Genomic DNA, 21,926 nt, shown 5'->3' on the forward strand with positions numbered 1-21,926 from the left:
GTGTCAAGAAGATACCTGTCATCTATATATACCCTGTAGATCCGGATTTGTGTAAACAGACGCACAGTCACAAATTCGTATCTAGGGGAGTATGTAGTTGATGTATAGGCTACATTCAACTTCAACGGGCAAAGAAGATGACATTTTTAACTTTTGTTTTATCATTGTTATTAATATTACGACTGTTTGGTACTGGAAATATTATAGCAGGAACGAAAGTTTTTTTTTCTTAGCCACTATATTTTTCTGTTAATTGTGGTGTAGATTTGAAGGGCGTTTATGATGTCACATATTTAGTGGGACTTTTAAAGAAATCGAAAAGAGCAAAAAAACAAAAAAAAAAATATGTAGAGATTTGCACTGATTTATAACCATCTGAGTGCCCTGTTTTAACATCACTATCAGTAAACAACGAGACATATTTGCTGCTGGTGTTAATAGTGAATCGAGCACATAAATTACTATTCATTGTGTGTAGATTAGGCGTACAGGATAAACGCGCTGTTTGGAGTGGAATGACTGCAGACTACGTTTAAATGCAGAAGGTCTCCTTTGTGATTTAGGAGGCTTTGTAACCTGAATTAGTTGATGAATTTTCTATCGATCTTAAACAAGCCCAGATTCATCTCTGACACGCTGCTCACGCCACGACCATTCTCTCACCGTTATTAGCGAATGCATTTAAGACCTTGGCCAAGGCGATTTCCTTGCATTACTTTCCCCTGGTACCGCGTTTCATGAACAGCCAAAATTTAGCAGTATTTCAGTGCGCCAAATCTTAACAGTTCTTTATAGAGGTGTAGTCATGTTCTCAATGTGCAGATGAACTGAGGGGGACTGGGGGCGTGACTTTCTGTGGGGCTGCTAGAATCCAGCATGCCTTTTCGCTGTGTCTGCTTTCGCTTGTTATTGTTTTGATTTACTCATTTTCTCATCAAGCGCACGGCAACGTATGAGAAAGTATGGAATTTTGGACTATTCCGATATGTGAGTTGATGAGCGCGATCCAAACTGACTAATCCCATTTCCTTATCCGGGAATCGCGAAGATCCACGCCATTGGCTGACGATGTCACATGGACCCTTAACTTTGTTCACTTGACAGAAAGTAGGAGGGTTCTACGAAACAGGAAAACGAGTAAAGGGATACATATAAATTTTAGTATATTTTGTGTGCAATTCAAAGAAATTAATGGCCATGAGTTCCTATTTGATCAACTCCAACTATGTGGACCCTAAGTTTCCACCCTGCGAGGAATATTCCCAGAGCGACTACCTACCCAGTCACTCTCCGGACTACTACAGCGCCCAGAGGCAAGACCCCTCGTTCCAGCATGAGCCGATCTACCACCAGCGGTCGGGCTGCGCCGACCCAGCCTACACATCGTGCCAGGGTCCGGGGCAGCCTGCCGCGGTCATCTCTCCACGAGGTCACGTTCTACCCACAACCGCACTCTCAACCCCTCTCCCTGAACCAAGCCATCGCTGCGACTCGGTAACTCCAAGCCCTCCGCCTGCCTGCGGTCAGACTCCTACTAGCCAAAACATTTCAACGGTCACCTCAAGGAAAGATCCCGTGGTATACCCCTGGATGAAAAAAGTCCACGTAAACATCGGTAAGTGCAGCTAAACTTCTCTTACTAGTGCGTTTCCGTGCGCAGACAGCTCAGCCACTTTAGAAAGCCTCATGTCCGGCGTTAAATCTATTGCTCCCCTTATGAAGTTGCCCTTGGTCGAGATTTACGATCGTCTGTTTGCAGGGCAATATAATTACACCCTCCATAAATTTTTATTGCACTCCTTCTTTAAGCTCTTTCGGTGTCTATGCAACTTTCTCGTTCTAATTTCTTCCCGAGAAGAGGTTTATGAGTTCTCATGTAATCCATAAGTTAAGTTTTATGTTTTAGTAATTTGATTTTAAGTGACTGGACGGATTAATGTGTACTTTACACTGCCACTTCACAACTGTTAGTATAAAAATACTTATAAGAGCTAAAATATTCATAGTTATGAGGACGATAATAAAACATTAATGGTAATACAAACAGTCGAACTCTTTTATGAACTATTATTACGCGATAATTAGTGCATGTACTCATAGAGCTGCCATGGTGCGCGCTGAAAAGGGGGCAAACGCAAAATCACGGGTTAACACTAGTCGCCCATAGCCAACTATAGATTATGCTGTTCCCTTGTAGTGTTATTGCTGAATATGTATTTCTTTTAAGGATTTCTTATGCAAAAATGCAATATCCCTATTGTTGTATTTTGTGCTGCTTTATTGACTTAATTTGAGCCATGAAGTCTGGAATTTAATGTCACTGTCCCGACCCTTATTCAGTTGCTTATTCTGAATACAATACAATGACCACTTTTTTGCTCTTGTTTACCATTTTGCACAATAGGATCTTTTAACAGTCACATAGTACACTTACGAGCAAATACGAGCGGAATTTCTTCAAGTTATAAAAATTATACTACACTATATTATTGTAGTGTGTGTGTGTGCATGTGATTCTGGAGTGTACATATCTATGTACATGTGAGTGTGTATGGGGCTGTGTGCGCGACAGTGTTATACTTTTTTTGTAACGTGTCGATCTCTGTATCCCAACAGTGAGCCCGAACTATTCAGGGGGTGAACCAAAGCGCTCACGAACAGCGTACACGCGGCAGCAAGTCCTGGAATTGGAGAAAGAGTTCCATTACAACCGCTATCTGACCCGCAGACGGAGGGTGGAGATTGCCCATACACTGTGCCTATCCGAACGACAGATTAAGATTTGGTTTCAGAACCGGCGCATGAAGTGGAAGAAGGACCATAAGCTTCCCAACACCAAAATACGCAGCAACTCTGCCAACACTAATCCAAGCGGCGGCCCGACATTGGGCAGCAATCAGAACCGAGCTAGTGGACCTCCGTCAAGTCTATAGCCCTCCACTGTTGCCCAAAACACGTACAATTATAAAATCTAATTTTATGGTGTGTAGAACGTGGATTTTACCCGCGTTGTGTCTCCTGACTCTCCCCTGCACTCTAATTACAAGGATAAAATACGAGGAAGATGTGGGGGCGAAGGAGCAAAGAACATGTTCATCTTTTAAACACTAAAAATGGGTGAAGAGACTGAAGACTCGAACTCAAATGCTACTATAGATGGGTTGCCTTCCCAGTCTGGTTCCCATTTTTATCCCGCACGCCTTTCCTGCTCACTCGCCCCTTCCATAAGCACAGAAGGCGGCAGATAGTTTTCAGATTGGGTGAAGATGGATCCGTGTTTCATCTTTAATCACGCCAAACTCGGCCCCATTTGTCATGTTTACTCTGTGGTACAAAGGATGAACCGTAGGCCTGCCCATTACCTCGACGTCTAGCGTTGTGCTTAATAAATGAGTCGCTCTGTTTTGTCAAGAAGCCTTTTCTAACTCCCTTTATTCCCCTGGCTTAAAAATAACTAGCCGAGTGTTTTTCAACTGATATGAAGTTTTGTATTTTGTAGCAATTAGGTTATTTTGCATTTGCTATTTGCATTTCGAATGCAATGCCAATGGGACTGAGGGTTTTTGTGCGTGTGGTCCATTTGTCGCTCATTACAAATACAGGGACTTGTTTCACTCGCCTGTTTAGCGCATTTGAGTTTAAGAACAGCAAATTACTAATTAGTTGTTAGTAGTTTTAAATATAATATAAAGGTTCAATGAAGCTGGATGGATAGAAATGTATAACCAAAACCGGTACAACGCAAAGCATTTTAATGAGAGCACTGCTAAGTACTATTTAAATTACCTCAATTGTATTTTTTTGTCTAGTTTTACGAAGTGATCAGATTAAGTTCTTTTGACTTAATGGCAAATATATGCGATAGCTAATCTCAGCATTTGTTTGTAAGTTTAAATGAAATTTAAGTTAAGTGTGACCAGGGTTGTATAGATAAAAGGTGCGTATATTGCATGAGAAAATACACTATATTTTCGTTTATTCTTTTTTATGTCATTATACCACCCTCTTTTTGTTTTATGGTAGACATGCGCACATACCACACTTTTTCTTTCTTTCTTTCTTTCTTTCTTTCTTTCTTTCTTTCTTTCTTTCTTTCTTTCTTTCTTTCTTTCTTTCTTTCTTTCTTTCTTTCTTTCTCTTTCTTTCTTTCTCTTTCTTTCTTTCTTTCTTTCTTTCTTATAATTTTACATTTTATTATATATTTTTTTACATTCCAAAGATCAGTTTTCTCACTGATGAATTGTACATTTCCCCTCTTACATGTTTGTATTTTGTCTTCTTTCTGCTTGTACCTTTCACTGTTTACCTTTGTTACATGTAAATAGCTCTAGAAATTTAATAAATGGCGGAAAAGTATAATCTTTCTTCATGTGTCACGTCTTCTTGTGTATTTGAAAGCCAGTTATGCTTATTTTGAATGCATATTTCTTATATAGGTGTATACCATCGTCCATTGTGTTTTGCTAAAAACACAATTTAATTGTATTTGGCTTGCCATTGTGCATTTTCGTTAGCCTTGTAGCGCTCGCTTGTCTTGAAGATCTCTGCATATCTCTCTGGTGATTTATATCGCTGCATTGCGAGTAATCCTGGTACATTACGCCTTGTAATCTTATTCTAAATCACAAAACCCTTCCTTTCTGTCTCGCCTCTCCTTAATTTAACGGTGCACAAACCCTCTGCTCAACGACGCCGTGAATGCGCCTAAAAATATGGATCCATGTTAGAAAAAAAACAGAAGTTAAATAGTTTCTCGGCTCGTGGGCTTTTAATGCTTTAATGAGTGTAATTCTTGCACAACAGTTTCGCGACTGTTTGCCAGCGCAAGCTGTGTGTTTTTTATATTACAAAGGAGCGGGTCGGTGCCATAGCTCAAACCCTGACAACCAAATAGATAATCAAGAAGACAAATGGCTTCTTTTGGAAGGCGCAGCCCTTGTATTAATTTTCATTTTCTTTTCTCAGAGCAGGTATTGAAAATATAGAGCCGGAGAAAATAACATTCCGTTTGCTGGCGTTGAACTTTACACAAAAGTATGGCCTTAAATTGGTCTGCTAGCATTCCGTGGCACCGTGAAGATTTTCTATTACTTGCTTGTTGATATCAGAGAGGCCTTTTCGCCACACAGCCTGCTAAAGCCATTTGTCTGTTTTCTCCCTTTTATTTATGAAATGCTGTCTGGACATAACATCAAACACTTCAAAAAGTAAAAATGTGAGGCAGTAAAACCATATCAGGTCCACTCTCTAGTTAAAATTGTTAAATGTGCACACTTTTCTGCAATTTATTGAGAGCTAATAGAGTGGCATAAATATTTAGCACAGCTAAATAAACCTGATATAGCTAGCTAGCCCATCTATACATACAATCAGTTTGTGATTTAGACTCAAATCTTATTTCCAAAGTGAGATGTATTTTTAAAAGCGTCTCTCTTCAAATGGAGGCATTTGCGTGTGGCATCTGTATAGACCTTGGAATTCTATTGTTGTCACACATATTTTATTTATTTTTCTTAGAGAAAAAAAAACCCTTTCTACCACAGTGGTTTGAATAGGAGTGAACAGATTTCTTTTGAGGGCCTCAAAAGTTCACCGCTATTATTTGCAGACAGAAGCCTAAAGAAAAATGTGAGAATTATACAGAAAAATCATTAATCACCGCTTCTCTTTAAACAAGTCTTCTCTCCTATTGTCATTCGGCAGCACAACTGCTCGGACCTTCTGCTAGGAGGGGAGTGAAATCTTGAAGGGCACTTGAAGACACCCCCCCCCCCCCCCCCCCCCCTTCTCTACCATCTTCTATTCACCAAGTCATGCCACAAGAAAACTTTTTTGGCGAGGGATGTCCCATGAAGAATCTCTTGAAAATGTTAGCGCGAGTGAGAATCTTCGCAGGACGAGAGATGGCAGCGTTCAAGGTACAGCACTTTTGTTTTATTTGAGTTTTATTGCTTTATGGCCTTCTCACAGTTGGGTAGCAGAAGCACATTTGTCGTGTTGTGCCACGGATGGATTTTATGGCTGCTTTGACAGTAAGGGTAGCATTTGGGAACCGGCTGTCGTGTGTTTGCGATAACTTCTAGGTGTGTGCCATCACAACTAAAGTCGTAGTATGTTTTCCTTTTCGCTTTTGAGCAACACATCTGTAGAAATGTAAGATGGTGTATTTGTGGGTGTTGGTCCTGAAGTGATATCGAGAAGAAAGAAAAAAATCGAATGTGCAAGTCAGCGTCTGTTTGTCCGTTCATGTGCGCGTGAACGCCATGTGTCTCTCATCAACACTGTGAATATGCATGAGTTGCATTGTGCCATATATACATGTGAGCAATATCTGGATAGGCAATATGTAAGACATCCCCCATCTGCGAATAGGATATGTTGCCCCAATGGCTATTGTTAATGGTAGCCTACTTTATTTCTTTTGCATATCATATTGTTTGTGTGCGTATGTGTATGTGTTTCCCCACCTTAAAACGACTTTTTATTTCATCACAGAGCTTGGGTGGCCACAGGTGCAAAGTGCCCGGTCTCGAAAATAAACGATTCGATGCTCTGTTGGTCAGACAGGAATGAAAAGCACAAGAGAATGTCTCGAGAGCAACTATTTGCCTAAAACAAACGACTTGTAGCAAATTGCTTCAATTGCATGTTGTGTGCTTAGATGAGCATGAGTGCTCTGATACTGGCTCACCGCCATTTAACCCCTGCAAATCAATCTATTGTGCGCATTGGAGAAAAGGCCAGTGGTTCTGGTTTACGGCTTTCGCCTCCCTCTGCGGACCTGTGTGGCATGAAGCGTGGCAAAAAAGACAAAAATATAGTAACCAATATTGAGGGAAGTTGAGGGATGACAGAAAAAAAATCGATTCTTGCAGCAGGCAGTCAGAATGGCAGCAATGGGTTCAACTAGAGGACACGTTTTTCTGACCGATTAGGTCTGTTGCGAAGGCTCAGACTGACCCTTCTGAAACCCTTGACCCGGCGCGGACAGGACAGCGCTACGTGTTACATGGTCAACAAAGCCCTAGGGCGAGTTTGTCATAACAGCGCGGCCGGGGCACTGTAACCCGAGGGCACCGTGCTATCTCTTCCCTCAGACAGTCTAGTAAACTATCGGGGGCCCTTAAAACAACAGCAGTCGTGGCCTTGCAAAGACCCATCCTTAAACATCTCTCCCGTCTCACGAACCGCTTGAGAAAGGCCCGAATAGTCACCATGCGTGTCAAGACCTGCAGAATACACACGGCAAGGTTACTTTACGATTTCCTTTATATGTATTTCAGTAGCTGCAACACTGTGAGGGAGGCCAAGAGGGCCTTCCGCCTCAGAAATATGATGGCTATTTTGTGCGACAACGCCTCGCATTTTGTATCATGTAAGCCCCCTCCTTCTTGCTCTCCTTGTTCTGGTCTCCACTCCCTCCTTCAAGGTTTGTTGGAAAGCTCGCGACTTGGCCTTGTAACGCTGATGTGATGGTGTGGTGCCTGTTTTAGCTCACGCCGCTAATTGCGAAACAAATAGCCCTCGTGCATTGCTGAATTATTATTGTGAAAAGCCGCGGAGCGGAGGTCAGCACCGCATAGTCACAGAGATATATGGCCCGCGCGCGCCAGCTTTGTGGGCCTGGGCTGAGAGCCGGTGTGTGTGCGTGTGCGTGTGCGCGCGCGCGTGTGTGTGTGTGTGTGTGTGTGTGTGTGTTTTAAAGAGACACATATTAAGTAAGGCAAATCACCATTGTTAACACTGCCAGCTAAACGTAACCCCTCCCTTTTCTACCGCATTACTAATCTACTATTTCATCAATATTACTGTAATATTACCCAGCTCTATCTACACATGGCCTACTACAACTATTCAGCAAATATGTTTAATCTCTTGTTTTGAAAAATGCAGATTACGCGTGCATTTATTTCTTTAACTCTCCGTATCTCTCCAACCGGGCTTCTCTTCATTCGATATTAATATTTAACTAACTGAATGGTTGCTGCGATACAGATTCCATTATTTCCTGAGATAGCGAAGAGTAATGAGTTAGCTCACTAAAGAGGAATATTCAGGTGCTTTATTTGTTACTCTTGGCTTCTGAAAACGTGACTTATCATGCAATGTGCAACTAACACTACCGCACATGCTGCAGCGATTCCTTCCACCTACAGTTATAACAATTAAGTTGGCCGATAACACGTGAAAATAAAGGCTATATATAAAATATTGTTAATGAAAATAATAATAATAACGCTACATTTAATACGCTATATGGGTTGATCTAAATGAATTAATTGTCTTGTCCAGGTTGCAGAAAAAACAAAAACAAAACAAAAAAACCTGACACATGGAAAATGCACATAGTGACCTCAACAAGCGACTGTCCTGCGAGTCTCCCTATCAAAAAATATAATTTTTTAAAGGCACTACGCGTTCTGCCGCTTTTGACAGATTTACAGTCCCCAATAAAAGAGGCTATGCTCAGTGCCGTAAATCAATCTCCGCCGCTCTGTATAAACCTAGCCTTTAGCCAAACGCTCTGTTTACTTAAGCGACTGAAAATCTGGAATATTCATTGACTGATTTATTTTTATAATCTGAGCTCTCTCTCCCCCTTTCTATAATAATAACAATACTAATAATGAAACCAGTTGTTTTATTATCATTATTGTTGATCTTGCTGATACACATTTAGTAAATATTAGCTACATCTAATAAGGTTTATGTATTACCTGTAGTTGTTAAAAGCTATACAGGTTCTAATTATAATGTAATTTGAATGTAAATGCAATTCCATTTTTAAACATTTAATTTATTTAATTTATATTAATTATTTAATTTTTTAAACAGTTATTTCGTTTTAATTTTTTAGATGATTTTGGCCACTAATTAAAAAAAAAATCTAATCATTGCCACTGAAACATTTAAAGCCATGCAAGAACAAAACAATCGAGTTGTACTTTAGAATGATTTCTATTATTTGGCAGTTTTTATTTCTGTTGTGAGAATTAGCCTCCATGTATTTTATTTATAAGTAAATACTGAAATATAGACCCAACAAAATGACCAGTATCGTTTTTTTTATATAAACCTGAAAGATGTATCGTTAATCATTTGTAAAAAAAGTCCCATATTTCAAAAGCATTGCACGTGTGCAATCGTTATCCATTTTTGAATCACACAATTTCCTTTCATTCTTTCAAAGCAGTAAACGCAGAGGCACATATGCTTTAATCTTGATAGAAAGTGGTGCTTTAATGTTGCCATTGATGTAATTCACATATTGCCTAGTACATCCTATGTTTTTGTTTGTATTTACACCGCCACAGCTATCTTGCTTAGGCTACGAGAAAATGCGTGGATTCAATTGCACATTGGCGTAGAAAATTGCAGAGATTCATTTGCACACAAAGCTTATCTTTATTGCATTCACCTTCTTTGGCAAAGAGTCTAATTGCATTTGATAAAACTATGGCTACACTGCTGGCTACACTTTAATCGCCCGTTTTATTCGTTCCTTCGAGCTGTTTTGACTGATATTAGCTATAGAAAAGACGGTGCAGATTATTTGCTAGACTTCTTCGAAGCACACAGCAAGTCAGGCTATTGTTTGACCTTCAAAGTCTCTGTACTGCTCCGTTTCTTTTGACTCAGCCCCAGGTCTATTGTTTCCGTTTTGCCTCAGCGCTGTGCAGAAGGGCATCCCTACCATTGTTGCTTAGGGCTCGCGGCAGGGTCTCCACAAGAGACTTTTCCTCCTTTATCTGTCGCATGTTACCTGTCTTTGCACAACCTAACAACTCCAGAGAATATTAATAGTAATAATAAAAATATAAATTAACAGTTTGATAGTTAAATGTAGGCAAACTTGAGCTAAATCATATCTATAAATCTACTAGTTATAAACGTGCTCTCTGCATTGAAAAAGTTTAAACCGTTAAACTGACTTAATTTCGATAAAATGTCAAACGCGTAGTTGTAGAGTTAAATAAGCTGGCAAAGAATCAGTGATGGAAATTGGGTATGTGATATCAGTTGTAATGCCAACAGCCATTCATCAGAGTGCTTGTTATCGTAAGAATTTCTTCACACACACACACATACACACACAGAGAGTCTCTTTCTTATTTATCATTATTTTAATGCATATTCATAGTCTTACAAAGAAATAAAACAAGACATCAATATAACAGTAAAGACAATAATTGGACTTGAAAATTCCTGAAAAATAAGAAAAACGAAATGAAATATAAAATGCTGATTACAAAAGTATAAGCTGCTCATATGAACGTAATTAAATACGGAACTCACCTGAAAATAAAACACACATTTTAATTAAAATGTCCATACCTAGGCGTTATAAAAGACATAAAACTTGTACCACTTAAAAATTCACCCATTATGATAATCCATGTCTAGCCTATCAGGTAACCGTTTACCCCACATACGTTCGTACCGTAACAAACTTTTTATTTATTTACCTTGTCCTGAATAGTATGAAGAATTTCATATTACGAATAAAAAGAACAGAACAGCATGTAGTGTAGCTGTGGAGAGTTGGGTCATAGTAATCCCGCGAGCGTGCAAGCCGTGGTGCCCCCATCCCCCTCCTGGTCACGTGATTCATTAAATAATTAATGCAGTGGTTGCAGAATAGATATGTATTCGTCAGGAATATCGCAGACATGGTCTCCTAGTGTCTGACGTGAAATTCAACTGTCCTTTTAAAAACAAGCCCTATAGCGGAGCGAAAAAAAGCACAGGCAGAGACCCTCACGGAGGCTGCAATAAAACAAATTCGAACGGGGGAGCGTCTCACCGTGCGAAGCTTGTGAGTATACGAGGAAACGGGGAACGCCACTTCTACCGCCGCCACCACCGTCCCAGGCTTACCCGACTCCTTGCATTTATTTGCTGTTTTGTGGTGTTGTGGTAAATATCGTCCAGAAATACTCATCCTCGCCATCCCTTGTCATCATGCATGTATGTCTCACAAACCCATTCCATCGTTTGAATTCAGCTGCCAACAGGAGTGATGCTACATGTCATTGCATTACACCGCGCTCCATTCATATTACTACATATTTTTGAAAAGCGGCGTGTTTCTCTTCTTTTCCTCACCGTCCCACACAAACCATCTTTCTCCCTTCCTTTGCATGTCCCTCTCTCTCTCTCTCACTCTCTGTACCGTTTTTTCAGCCAGCTACTTCGCTTGATTTATAGTGATATGTGTGTCAGCGGCAGCGGGGCTGCCATTGTGTATTTGTGAGGGAGTTGTGTTGTTTATGGCCGTCTGCGCGATAAATCATTTCTCTTTGAAAATGATGGGCGAGCGACGATATGCGGGCACGAGGAAGAGATTCCCCGGATTACCGTTTAGGCTCGCCGACTTCTGATTCGAAAACGGCCCGCGAACCCTTCGCCTGAGCCCTCTCTCCCCTCATCTTTAAGCCCCCCGAGTTGATTATCGCGAACGATTTACGACAATGGATCAGCGACTAATATGAAGTAGCTGCAGGTCTTGAGTTACTGAATATGCAATTACCAATTAAGGAAAGATTTGTTTAAATTTGGCAAAACGGGAACGCCTCGTCGCCTTGTAAATCTCATAAAAGTGTCCGCGCCCGCCAGGAAACTCATAGCCAGGGGTCTCATACCTGGACTGCAGCTGTTTTTCTTCATGGTGTAAAAACCTAATTGGAGTACTTACTGAGCAGAAAGGAGCAGCTACTGCTTTAGTTTATTCTTAACTAGAACATTGACAGAGGTTGAATTGCCTTTAAGCTAAAAGAGGGTCACTGACACAAAGAAGATATTTTTTCTTCTTATGATTTTCTCTTTTATGTGGGACAAACCTAACAGACTGACATTTCCTGATTTAAGATTAGGCTTTCCGATTAGCTTCAGTTACAAAAGGCTTTCAGTAGCCACTTTATTGTTACAAGTCTATTTTTTCTACAAGTGATTTTAATACGACGAAAACTGAAAGAATAGCACAGAAATCTGCCTCATTGGCTGGCATACTATTTGAACTGGATTCCCCCCTCCTTATCTGTGCACGAGGAGGCGGCTTGTCAAGTGAGCGACTTTACCTGTAGTAAATCTTGTTTATGACGTGTTAATGTTATTTCGTAGAGATGGCAATAATTGTGCAACGCACATGCGCCGCTGAAGAAAACGTCCACAAAGAGGTTAATCGTTTTTTATTGTTTTATTCACACAAACATAAAACACACACACACCGGAATCTATGAGCTCAAGGTAAAAAAACCCAAAACCAAACCGATAATGTTACTGTTAACACTAACAGCAATAACCGATCAACAGAAATAATAATAGGCTAATAATAATAATAATAACAATAATAATAATGTTATTTGCCCCTTTGCTTTATAGCATTGCAACTGTTTTTATTCACCTCCTCCCCATCTGGGTAGTACAAACCTTTGTATAACAAAATTAGAATAACTCCTTGGCTCCTATCAAATATTAATGGGCACACCGGCATGGCGAGCACCATCAAAATGTATAATTCCAGCAGCGCTCCTTGTTGCCCGGCGCTGTGTCAAAAACAATATCCGAGCTCATTTTGGAGGATGCGCAGGGAGCGAAAGGATGGGACATTTTTTTCGTGCAGGGACACGCCAGGCAGATCTAATATCTGATTTCACGTGTTTAGTGACAGCAGAGGTTGAATAAATGATTCAAAATGCCAGTCAGTTTGGATAGACATTAAGAGTCCCCATATCCTTGCAGACAAAAAAATGTTTATCACAAGTGTCAGTGATATAGATTAAATAACATTTTTTGTAAGCAAATATATATCATGCACATTTAATTAATAACAATTAAAACATTATATGAACACTAATATCCTAAAAGAATGCAACATTTTAAATCTTAGTATGCCAGCCGTAAAGAATACAATTAATGCTAATGTCAGCATTAAAATCGTGGAGTTAAACCATTTAAATGCCCATAAAGAAAGCAAATCCAGGTAATTGTATATCAATTTATTATGCGTTCTGATACTGGCCTGTGTATAGGGGGGTGTTAATGCTTGTTGGCCTTTTTTCCCCTTGTTTATCAGACAGTATTCCGATAGTTCATCACTAGCGAGTTTCCTCAGTCTTTGGATTGGATGTCGGCCATATTGTCCTCTTATTGCATCCAAATGTACACTAACAAGATGGAGCGATGTATAAACTAAGCTGCTGTTTCGCTATTTAATCTTCAAACCTTATATCATTTTGACTTATTTAAAACAAACATTACCACATTTGATAGAGCAGAGAACAATAATAATGATGATGATGATAATGATAATAATAATTATTAAATAACTTCGGCATGGCTAAGTTAAATCGCCCCGTTTTCAGTGGAATGCTTGACATGTGCAGTAAATAAAAATACATAAAATGAATGTCGTGTATTTGTACAATTTAAACGATCATAGTAGGGTCTTCAACGATTATAGTTCTGCATTTTCTATTACTAAACTATCAAAGCGAGTAAACAGCTATGGTCGTTGAACATATCAACTATCACTAAAGCATGGTGGCTAAATACAATCATGTTTTGGTCTCATACTTAATATTTTAGCCATTTTGTCTTTCATTGGATTCGTCATTTTATTAGGCCAGCAGTAGCAGTTGTATACGATTTGTTTTATGTTAGCTTAGGTGAGTTTTCCAGGTGTTTCCCCTGTCTCCTAATGCACGAATAATTACCCATTTGGAAATAAATCAATATCAAACCTCTCTTTAATTCATAACGGTCTACACAGAGCAACGATTGAAAGCACATGAAAAATGAGCAGAGAAACACTATCCAGAGGCTACACGCGGGTTTTTCATCCATTTGAGGAGCATGGGGGAGCGCGATAAGAGAATTCAGACGGAAATGTTCGAGCCACCGTCTGCCTTTTTATGCAGTGGCTAAGAATAGCATGGATATTATCATCACACTTTTAAATAGTTATAATTGAACTTCCGTCTATGTCTGCTGTGTGTGTGTGTGTGTGTGTGTCTGTGTGTGTGTGAGAGAGAGAGCGCACGCGCCTGTTGTTTTCTGCTATCTCTGCGTGGGTAGTGTACAACCTAGCACACAAAAGCCTCGAAGAACGAAAGCCAAGTGCAGTGACTTAACTTGGAGGTTTGAAATGTAAGGCTATAGTGAATGCAGGAACTAGGCATTCGAGCAAAGATAGTAAAACAAAATCGACTGAAGCCAGACCTACCAGATGCATTTTTTGTGAACTCAGGAAAATAACAAGTAGCCTACCCTATAACGCATTTTATATCTATTGGAATTTTGCATAATTCCCTTAAAATAAAAAGGAGACAAGAAACGTGTTGGATGTCGACAGGAAAGGGAACAATTATCGGAATGAGGTTGACCGTGTTCGCCCTTGCCGAAGCCTGCAGGTTGCAATAACCATATGGCCCATGTGTTGGCCCCGTAGCCGTGCAGTACCCTATTGGACAAACGAACCCCGTTGGCTTCTCCACCCTGTGTGTCCTGTCAGTCCACTGGTTCACTAGTTCACCGTGTCAATCCACCCTGCTCCGCGCAAGCAGCGAGAGGCAATCAGACAGCTTGAGGCTAGAGGTGGAATCTTTCGCCTGCTGGTGAGTGGTGCTCCAGAGCAGTCACACGCTAAGACTCGAAGCCTGGGGTTCGGCTGAAGGAAAAACGCTGAGCTCCCGGAGTATTGGGATTGTGGACGCCTGAGTGGAGCTGTGCGCGCATTAGCAGTTCCCAACGCGCCTATATACGCTGTGATCCACAAAGTAGCCTCGTTTTATTGTTTTATGTAAACGTTTAAATCGATAAGGAAGCTATAAAACGTTACCTTCTCTCATCGAACAACAATTATTTCAAATCTATAAAACAATCCTTTCGCGGTAGCCAATCTGTTCCGTCGATTTGCGTAAAAATTCCAAATACAAAGGCACATCTTCGGCGGAGATACCGGGAGGAATGCTGGATGTCAGGTAAGATTTGCAAGCTTCGAATGATGCCGCATGCCTGGACTCTTCCTTGTGTCCCGAGCTCTTCTGCCGACAAGTCATTAATTATCCGTTGTGTGACCTAGAGTCATCCCTGGGTGTGCCCGACTTCGAAAACTTTTTTCTTTGTTTTCAAACAACCGGAGACACTTGCCTTCAAATAGGTAACCGATGAGGGCTAAAGGTTGGCTCATTCCCCACATACTACATTTCTTTTATTACTCTTGTGGTTCTGTAACGTTCTTATTTTCATCAGTTAGACTAATTTCTCAAATTCTTACTGATTAGAAAAGTGTGGAGATTCGCGCAAAGGTCTGAAAGAGAAAAAAGAAGACAGATTTATGACCTAAATAGAGGGCTGCTTATTCTACTAACAGCTCCTAATTTCGACATTTGCTTTGCTTTCCACTGATCGCGCCACGTGTATCCCAAAATGGCCTTATGGCCATTTATTCTTGTTATTATTTTTCAATTTTGCTGCTTGTAAAACGAGTGGCCTCCCTAAAACTTATAGTAGGCGCAAGCTGTCAAAGGTATAAAAGAGCGGCTAATAATTCAAATGTGGCCTCAAGGTAGACGGCTATATTGAAACATAATGTCTCTTCTGTGCTCCCTGCTCGTTTAAACATGGATTTCTTAAAAGAAAAAAAACAACGACGAATTTTCATTCTCGAATCTTTGTTACATTTTACTACTGATAAACGGTGAAGTTATAATAAATGTAAGTCTTATCAATTTCGAAGAGATAGAATGTTAACATAGGTGAAAATGTAAATATTATATATATATATATATATATAAATATGAATGAATATTCATATATAAATATTCATATACATTATATATATATGAAATTGAGACAATGTTTTTTTTAAAGAATCTGTTGCATAAGCCGTAACACGTTTGTCTATTATGGTTTGTTCTTTGAATTAAGACAGGATAAATTTCCTATAGGCTATATAACCTATAGGACGAGGGCATTATATAATTAAATGCTAACAAAAGTTTACTATAAATCACTTAAAGGTTCTGACACAAATGTTTGACATCAAACAAGCTAAAACTACATTGTCACTTGTAGACATGGGCATCAAAAGCTTCTAGAAGCTCAGGAATCAGCCCTCTGAGTCAATCCGCGCGTTCTGACACATTTTGAAAAATCTCTTCTCTAAGCACTACTTTTGGTTTTGTTGTTGTCTTGATGGTCGTTAGCCCAAAAGAGAAATTGTGACCAGCGGTTTCCGTGAACTAGCGTACAGGTCTGAATAAAACCACAAAACTCTAAGTGGATATAATTTAATTGATTTTATCATAAATCACTGACAGTAAAGTGAGAGAGGACCAGTAAGAGAGAGCAATTTAAAGAACAGTGCGACTGTCAACTAGGTCATAAAGCTTTTTATATACAGTATATTTCCAGTCTCAGAATAGTTTATTGCTGTCATAATTATCACAGTCTGTGATTTTCATGGCCACCAATAGCTGCAGTGGTGTGTGGAGTTATGCAGCTTTACTAAAGCGCCTATTAAACAGCGACCACAAAATAAATCATTCAATGACTGATTTAACTTATCTTTTACTCTTAAAGTTAAAATCAGATCCAACTGCTGTTTCAATTCTAACAGGGTGCATTTTTATTTTCTCTGCTCATTTGTCAGATTTGTGAAGTTGGCAGTTTTGGGGACCCTGGGGGCATGGGCCTTGGTTGACCCAAAGACCCTGTCTCTTCCTCAGTCAGTGTCTTCATTCAAAAGAAGTTAAACATTATCCACCCTATGCACAGATGGTCCTTAAAAATTAACTTTGTGGTAGAATAGCTGAAAGTTCGACTTTTATATAAGACCATCTGAATGAGTACTTTTAGAGCATGGAGGGTTACAGGGCGTTGCGCGGTAATGCCTAATCTTCAGGTTTGTAGTTTCGTTTAGTTAGCCTTACCAGTAAGTCCACTTGGACGATATTTTCATCAAGGTAAAGCTTTAGAACTCGTCAATTAAACAATATATGATTAAGTAGCGCAAACATATAAACTTGACACAAAGAAAACCACCTGACCCCAGTCTAGAGCAATAAATAATGATTAATTCGCATATGAGAAAAAGTTCTTTCCGGTGAGCGTCTTTGTTGTGAGCATTGCGCACAGGTCAGTAAGGCGAACGAGAAATCTTTAGTTGATGCTATATGCGTGGGTGTCAGAAACCAAGCCCCCTACCCATTCCCACAGCCTGCGAGAGCAGAAACGCCTTTAATCGTCCAAAGATTGGCCACAGAAGGCCTAACGCATCCAGCGGCCTCACACTGAAGTTTGTGGTGTTGAAAGTTGGATGTCATCCGCCAGACTGCAAGAGAAAAGAAGACATATCTAGCCGCTCCCAGCTTAAAACAGCCTCCTCTCTCGGCCTTTGGGTATGCTAAGCGTTCGAGCTCATTACTTTTCAAAGCACTGGAATCCAACAAACGGACTTGATGAAAGCTCAACATTTCTGTGATGGGGGAGCGATATCAGTGTTTTTTGCTGGGTGGCACTCAAGAAAACGGGGCAGAAGTCATTAATTGCGATTGAATGGATTATGAATGAAAATGCATATTTTCTATTTTTGGATGTATTAAGACTAGGAAAAATACTTCAAAAAGACATTCTGACGCATGCATGTCACGTGAGCGAAGGATTCAGGGGCATTATTTTGGATTTTGGAGAGAGGGCCCTTATGGTATCGCCCAGTCACTACTAAATAGCCAGTTCACAACCGCCTGGTAAATTAGACAACAAATGGGATGAGGTCGGATTTGCGCTGACTTCCAGAAGGTGCCATACGTGCTTCTCAAGAGCCTGTGGACGTACAGGACGGGAGATTAATGCATAAATATAAGACATTACAAGGGGATTCCAAAGTACCTCTGACTGATCATTAATCTGGTGAGTTATCGCACCTCCACGAAAAGGTCAAGCTGCAAACCCAGTGCCAATCTGTCAAAGCCACGCCGCGCGCCTCTTTTAGTTTTGCGTGTTTTACTCTCTCACGTTCGTACGTACGTGTTGCATATATTCTTGAAACGAAGAACTATATTACAGATGGCTACGGCCATGCAAAGAGGTGATGCAATATCCAAGGGTGAGAGGGATAATAAAGTTAAAAATGTAGCATAACTGTTTTGGAAGTGAGCAGACATGGGTGCAAATGAGTTCACAGTGTGAACTATGCAGAGTGTGAGAGTAGCTCCTACTATATTTAAACGGTCTGACAAACCGAACACAGTCTCCCACTGCCCGTGTATCCACTTAATATGCATTTATATAAATGATGCAGGAGCCCTTTGTTGCAAAGTCCGCAGTAATGAGCGCACGTGAATCCGGCTGTTGTTTTCTTTCTGAGCCTTCGATAGCCTGGACAATAATTATACACTTCTGGAACGCTTTCCGTGCAGCAGAGGAGAAGCTGGTTCTGGTTCGGCTAAGCCGTTGCTCTCTGGTTGCTTTCTCTTCCATTTTCCTCACTAAAAATTGGCTCATCAGCTCTTCTGGCTGGGAGCTGCCTCCTCCCTTTGTTCTGAGAGCAGCAGCGTTCCTGCTTGCTGGGGCACGAGCACCCTTCACTTTATAGGTAACTTTAGGTTAGTCCAGCAAGGCTGCGGGTCGCTGGCGTGATACCGGGGACGAATCGACCCAAAAATACCCGGACAGCGGTAGAAACGGGCCCGGGTGCTGGGAATGGAATCGAGCCAACGGCGTGCGTAAGTGCGGGGATGCAATAAATAACTTTATAGCGCTGTAGGCCGCAGAGTCGGGGAGGTCGGGGGAATCCTCGTTTTGATTTATGTGTTTGGGGTAGCTGTCACGAGCCGGCGAACGAAACCGTCCAACGTTTTTATTCCACTTTTAATAAGCGCTGCTATGCAGACCAGCAAGGCCATTTCATTCCATTTCAGTTCAGGCCATCGCCTACTGTATATATCCATTTTCGGTCCTCCAGGGCACCCGTTTGGATTAAGGGCTGTGTTTATCAAGTTTATGGGTGGATTTTATACCAGAATGGTGGGGCTCGCGCTTCATGGTTTTCTCAATGGTTGCTGAACGTTGTCGCTTGTTCTATTTAATTATTGTCAATCTTTTTTGTAATTTGTTTATGATGGTTGTATTTTACTATTTTAATGTTATATATTATTATTATTATTAGTCTATTATTATTATTATTGTGTCAATTGTCTTGGGATGTTATATAACTATAAAATAACAATTGCATAATATTGCAGAACAGAAAACTAGGCCATTCTTTATAACAAGGCCAGGAGAGCTTGCTATACTTGTTATTACATTTTTATTCCTTTATTCATCTGTGGGTTTTTTCAGTGTTTAAATATGAGCGTATGGTTTTGAGAATGAATCGTTTTGATTTTCAACATACCATTTTCTGCTGTCAGTAAATCCGTTAGGAGGGCCAAAGGTTCTGTTTTAAATGATTAGAAATATGATGCTTAATTCAATACATGTTGAAAATCAATAGAAGTAAGGGACTTTGGGATACAGCGTAAATATTTTCGTTGGCCTCGAATTTCTCTCTGTATTCCCGAACATAATTTAAGGTTAACATGTCGGTCAACAGTGGCCAACCATCAAATTGTCTTTGAGGTCAATTTCTCTACATGAGGTCTGGTGTTCTCTTTTGGATTTTTGGCGACCCCGTTTTGATTGCATCTCTTTTTTTTCTGTCCCTCTACTTACAGTTCCTTCTCGTTATCAAGAAGTTGTATCCTTGCATAAAATCTAGAAGTGATAAAGGACAATATCTCGGTAAGTGATTAAATCTTTTTTTGAGTTTGACAGTGATTTATACCCTCTGGTAATGTGTTTGGGAAAGAGACTATTTTTTTTCCCATTGCATTAAAAAAAAATTAAACATTGGTATTATTATGAAATCTGAATTTATATTTCAACTGATTCAAAGAATAAAACAAATCAGAAAATTCGCATGCTTTATTAAAATGTTTTCATTTCGAAGCAGTTTTTATACAATGTAACATCAGGATTCTAGCTGAAATAGCATATAATGCAATGGCATACAAATGCATGTTTGATTACATATAATGATCCCAATTTGGATGGCAATTATACCGTTGCATACTGGGGGAACAAATCTCGCGAACCTTTGCAGTCCCCTATGCTATTTGCTATATTGATCGATGCGCATTTCGAGTGTGTTGCATCTAGGTTGTTTTTAAAGTGTATAGAATGTTGAGTCTGGGAAAAAAAAACCCAGTTAATGTCTGATTGAAACAGAAATCTTGTTTACAATGATATATAGGGATTGGGATGGTGATTACGTGCTGTTTTATTTTTGAGGCTGCTCATGCGTAACATTTATTTGCAGTCTTTGAGAAATGTTTGACGCCTTAAATAATTGCTTAGCAAACGGTGACTCGCAACTCACAGTAAATCCCACGCTAGAATAACACTCACAACATGTTTTTTTTCAATGTAAATAAACATACAAACAACAACATTAACAACAGCTCATTAATTGTTTTGCCAAAAGGCTACTAGAGCTGTTTTGGTGTCTTCTTGTTTGCCATTTATTAATTTCAGGGGCATAGCATTCTGATTTTTTTTTTTCCATTAATGCCATTATTTTTTAAAGACCATTGTCCTATGAACTTAACAATTTTCTCTTTAAATTGTTCCTACAATACTGAATGAAACCGCTTATAGCAACGGTTTGCAACAGTTTTTACTTTTCATTACTCTTAAAAAAACAATGGAATTTTGTAGAAATAACAGCATACAATGCTCCATACAGCTGCATATAAATGTTGTTTGTATAATTGAACAATTTCAATACTTTAATATACCAACACAAACATACAGTAGATTTAAAATCTATTTAAACGAACTCATTGATTTTAATTTCAAAACGAGTATCCAGGGATCCGTGTGAGGTAGGATAGAATGTCCGGAAGTGTAGTTTTTTTCCTGGTTTCTCGAAATGTACATCCATGGAAATAATGCACCGAGGCTGTGGTTGTCTTTTTTTGTATTCCATTGGAAAAGAACGAGGAATGTAACATCCATCACCGCGCAGCTCAATATGCTGTCCTTTTTATGAAAATTAACAACATGAATCCCAGTCCATGAAAACCAGCACGTCATAATCCGAACTGTAAAATTTGACCCACTGACTGAACAATAACAGTTTGTTAATGTTTACATCACAGCTGAAAGATGGCAAAATGGAAGAGTAGAAATAGTGTTTTCTGCATTTCGTTGCCTCAGCCCACGTATTAGTTAATTAGTACCCTTTTAAGTGGCTCCCCATTGGATCCTTTTAGCAAGGTTGCAAAAAAAGGAACAATGCCGTTTAGTAAAAAGTTGCAGACACCTACATTTTTGCCTTGTGCCTTCCTCCCACACCGTTGGTGATGCTCTCTATTCAAGCACCTAGAAGAAATGCATCTTTTTAAAGTTGCCTGTTTACAGCTGCCTGTGTATGGTGGAAGTCATAAATCTTACGTAGCCATAAACGACGGGGGTAGTGTCCTGAATAATAAAAATAGAGAGAGAGAGAGTAAAGAGAGAGGGAGACGTAGTGTTTGGCTTAAGGAGAGAGAAGTAGCAATATCTCTTGAACACTTTCCTGGTGTTTTTTTTCTTTTCTTTTTTTCCATCTTGGTCTCGCGCCGGCTTTTGTCCTTGTTTCCTTTTCGCGTTTTTCTCGTATCGTATTTTCCCCTTCTGTCCTCCACCCTTAAAGGATATGTTTATATTTTTCTCTTTATGTATAGCCTACATAAAAACAGAAGGCACTATCTCGTCTATTTTTAACGTGCACGCGCCATCCATGATACTCGCAGGACTTGTGTGACCAGAACTCGACAGAGCTTCTTAATATAAAAAAAAAATCTTTCTTTTTTTCTTTTTGGTGATTTGTTTTCACACCC

The 21,926-nt window shown here is 39.8% G+C and overlaps 2 protein-coding genes across 11 annotated transcripts in view; both read left to right on the top strand.

Moving 5' to 3' along the window:
* hoxb3a (homeobox B3a) overlaps nucleotides 1-21,926 on the top strand; it is a 51,374-nt gene that overhangs the window by 22,325 nt on the left and 7,123 nt on the right. For 4 of the 10 annotated variants that reach the window (XM_056234656.1, XM_056234659.1, XM_056234657.1 and 1 more), the window contains exons 2-3: nucleotides 5,704-5,918; nucleotides 19,719-19,785. The gene's annotated coding sequence lies outside the window, so the exon portion shown is untranslated. The other 6 variants (XM_056234660.1, XM_056234663.1, XM_056234665.1 and 3 more) reach the window with 6 other exon arrangements.
* hoxb4a (homeobox B4a) lies at nucleotides 11-4,146 on the top strand. The gene is made up of 2 exons (XM_056234670.1): nucleotides 11-1,615; nucleotides 2,617-4,146. Exons 1-2 carry the CDS (start codon nucleotides 1,192-1,194, stop codon nucleotides 2,931-2,933), a joined length of 741 nt encoding a protein of 246 aa, XP_056090645.1. The 5' UTR covers nucleotides 11-1,191; the 3' UTR covers nucleotides 2,934-4,146.

Source organism: Rhinichthys klamathensis, unplaced genomic scaffold, assembly GCF_029890125.1.
Source record: "Rhinichthys klamathensis goyatoka isolate OS25496 unplaced genomic scaffold, OSU_Roscu_1.1 h1tg000401l_1, whole genome shotgun sequence".
NCBI lineage: Eukaryota > Metazoa > Chordata > Actinopteri > Cypriniformes > Leuciscidae > Rhinichthys > Rhinichthys klamathensis.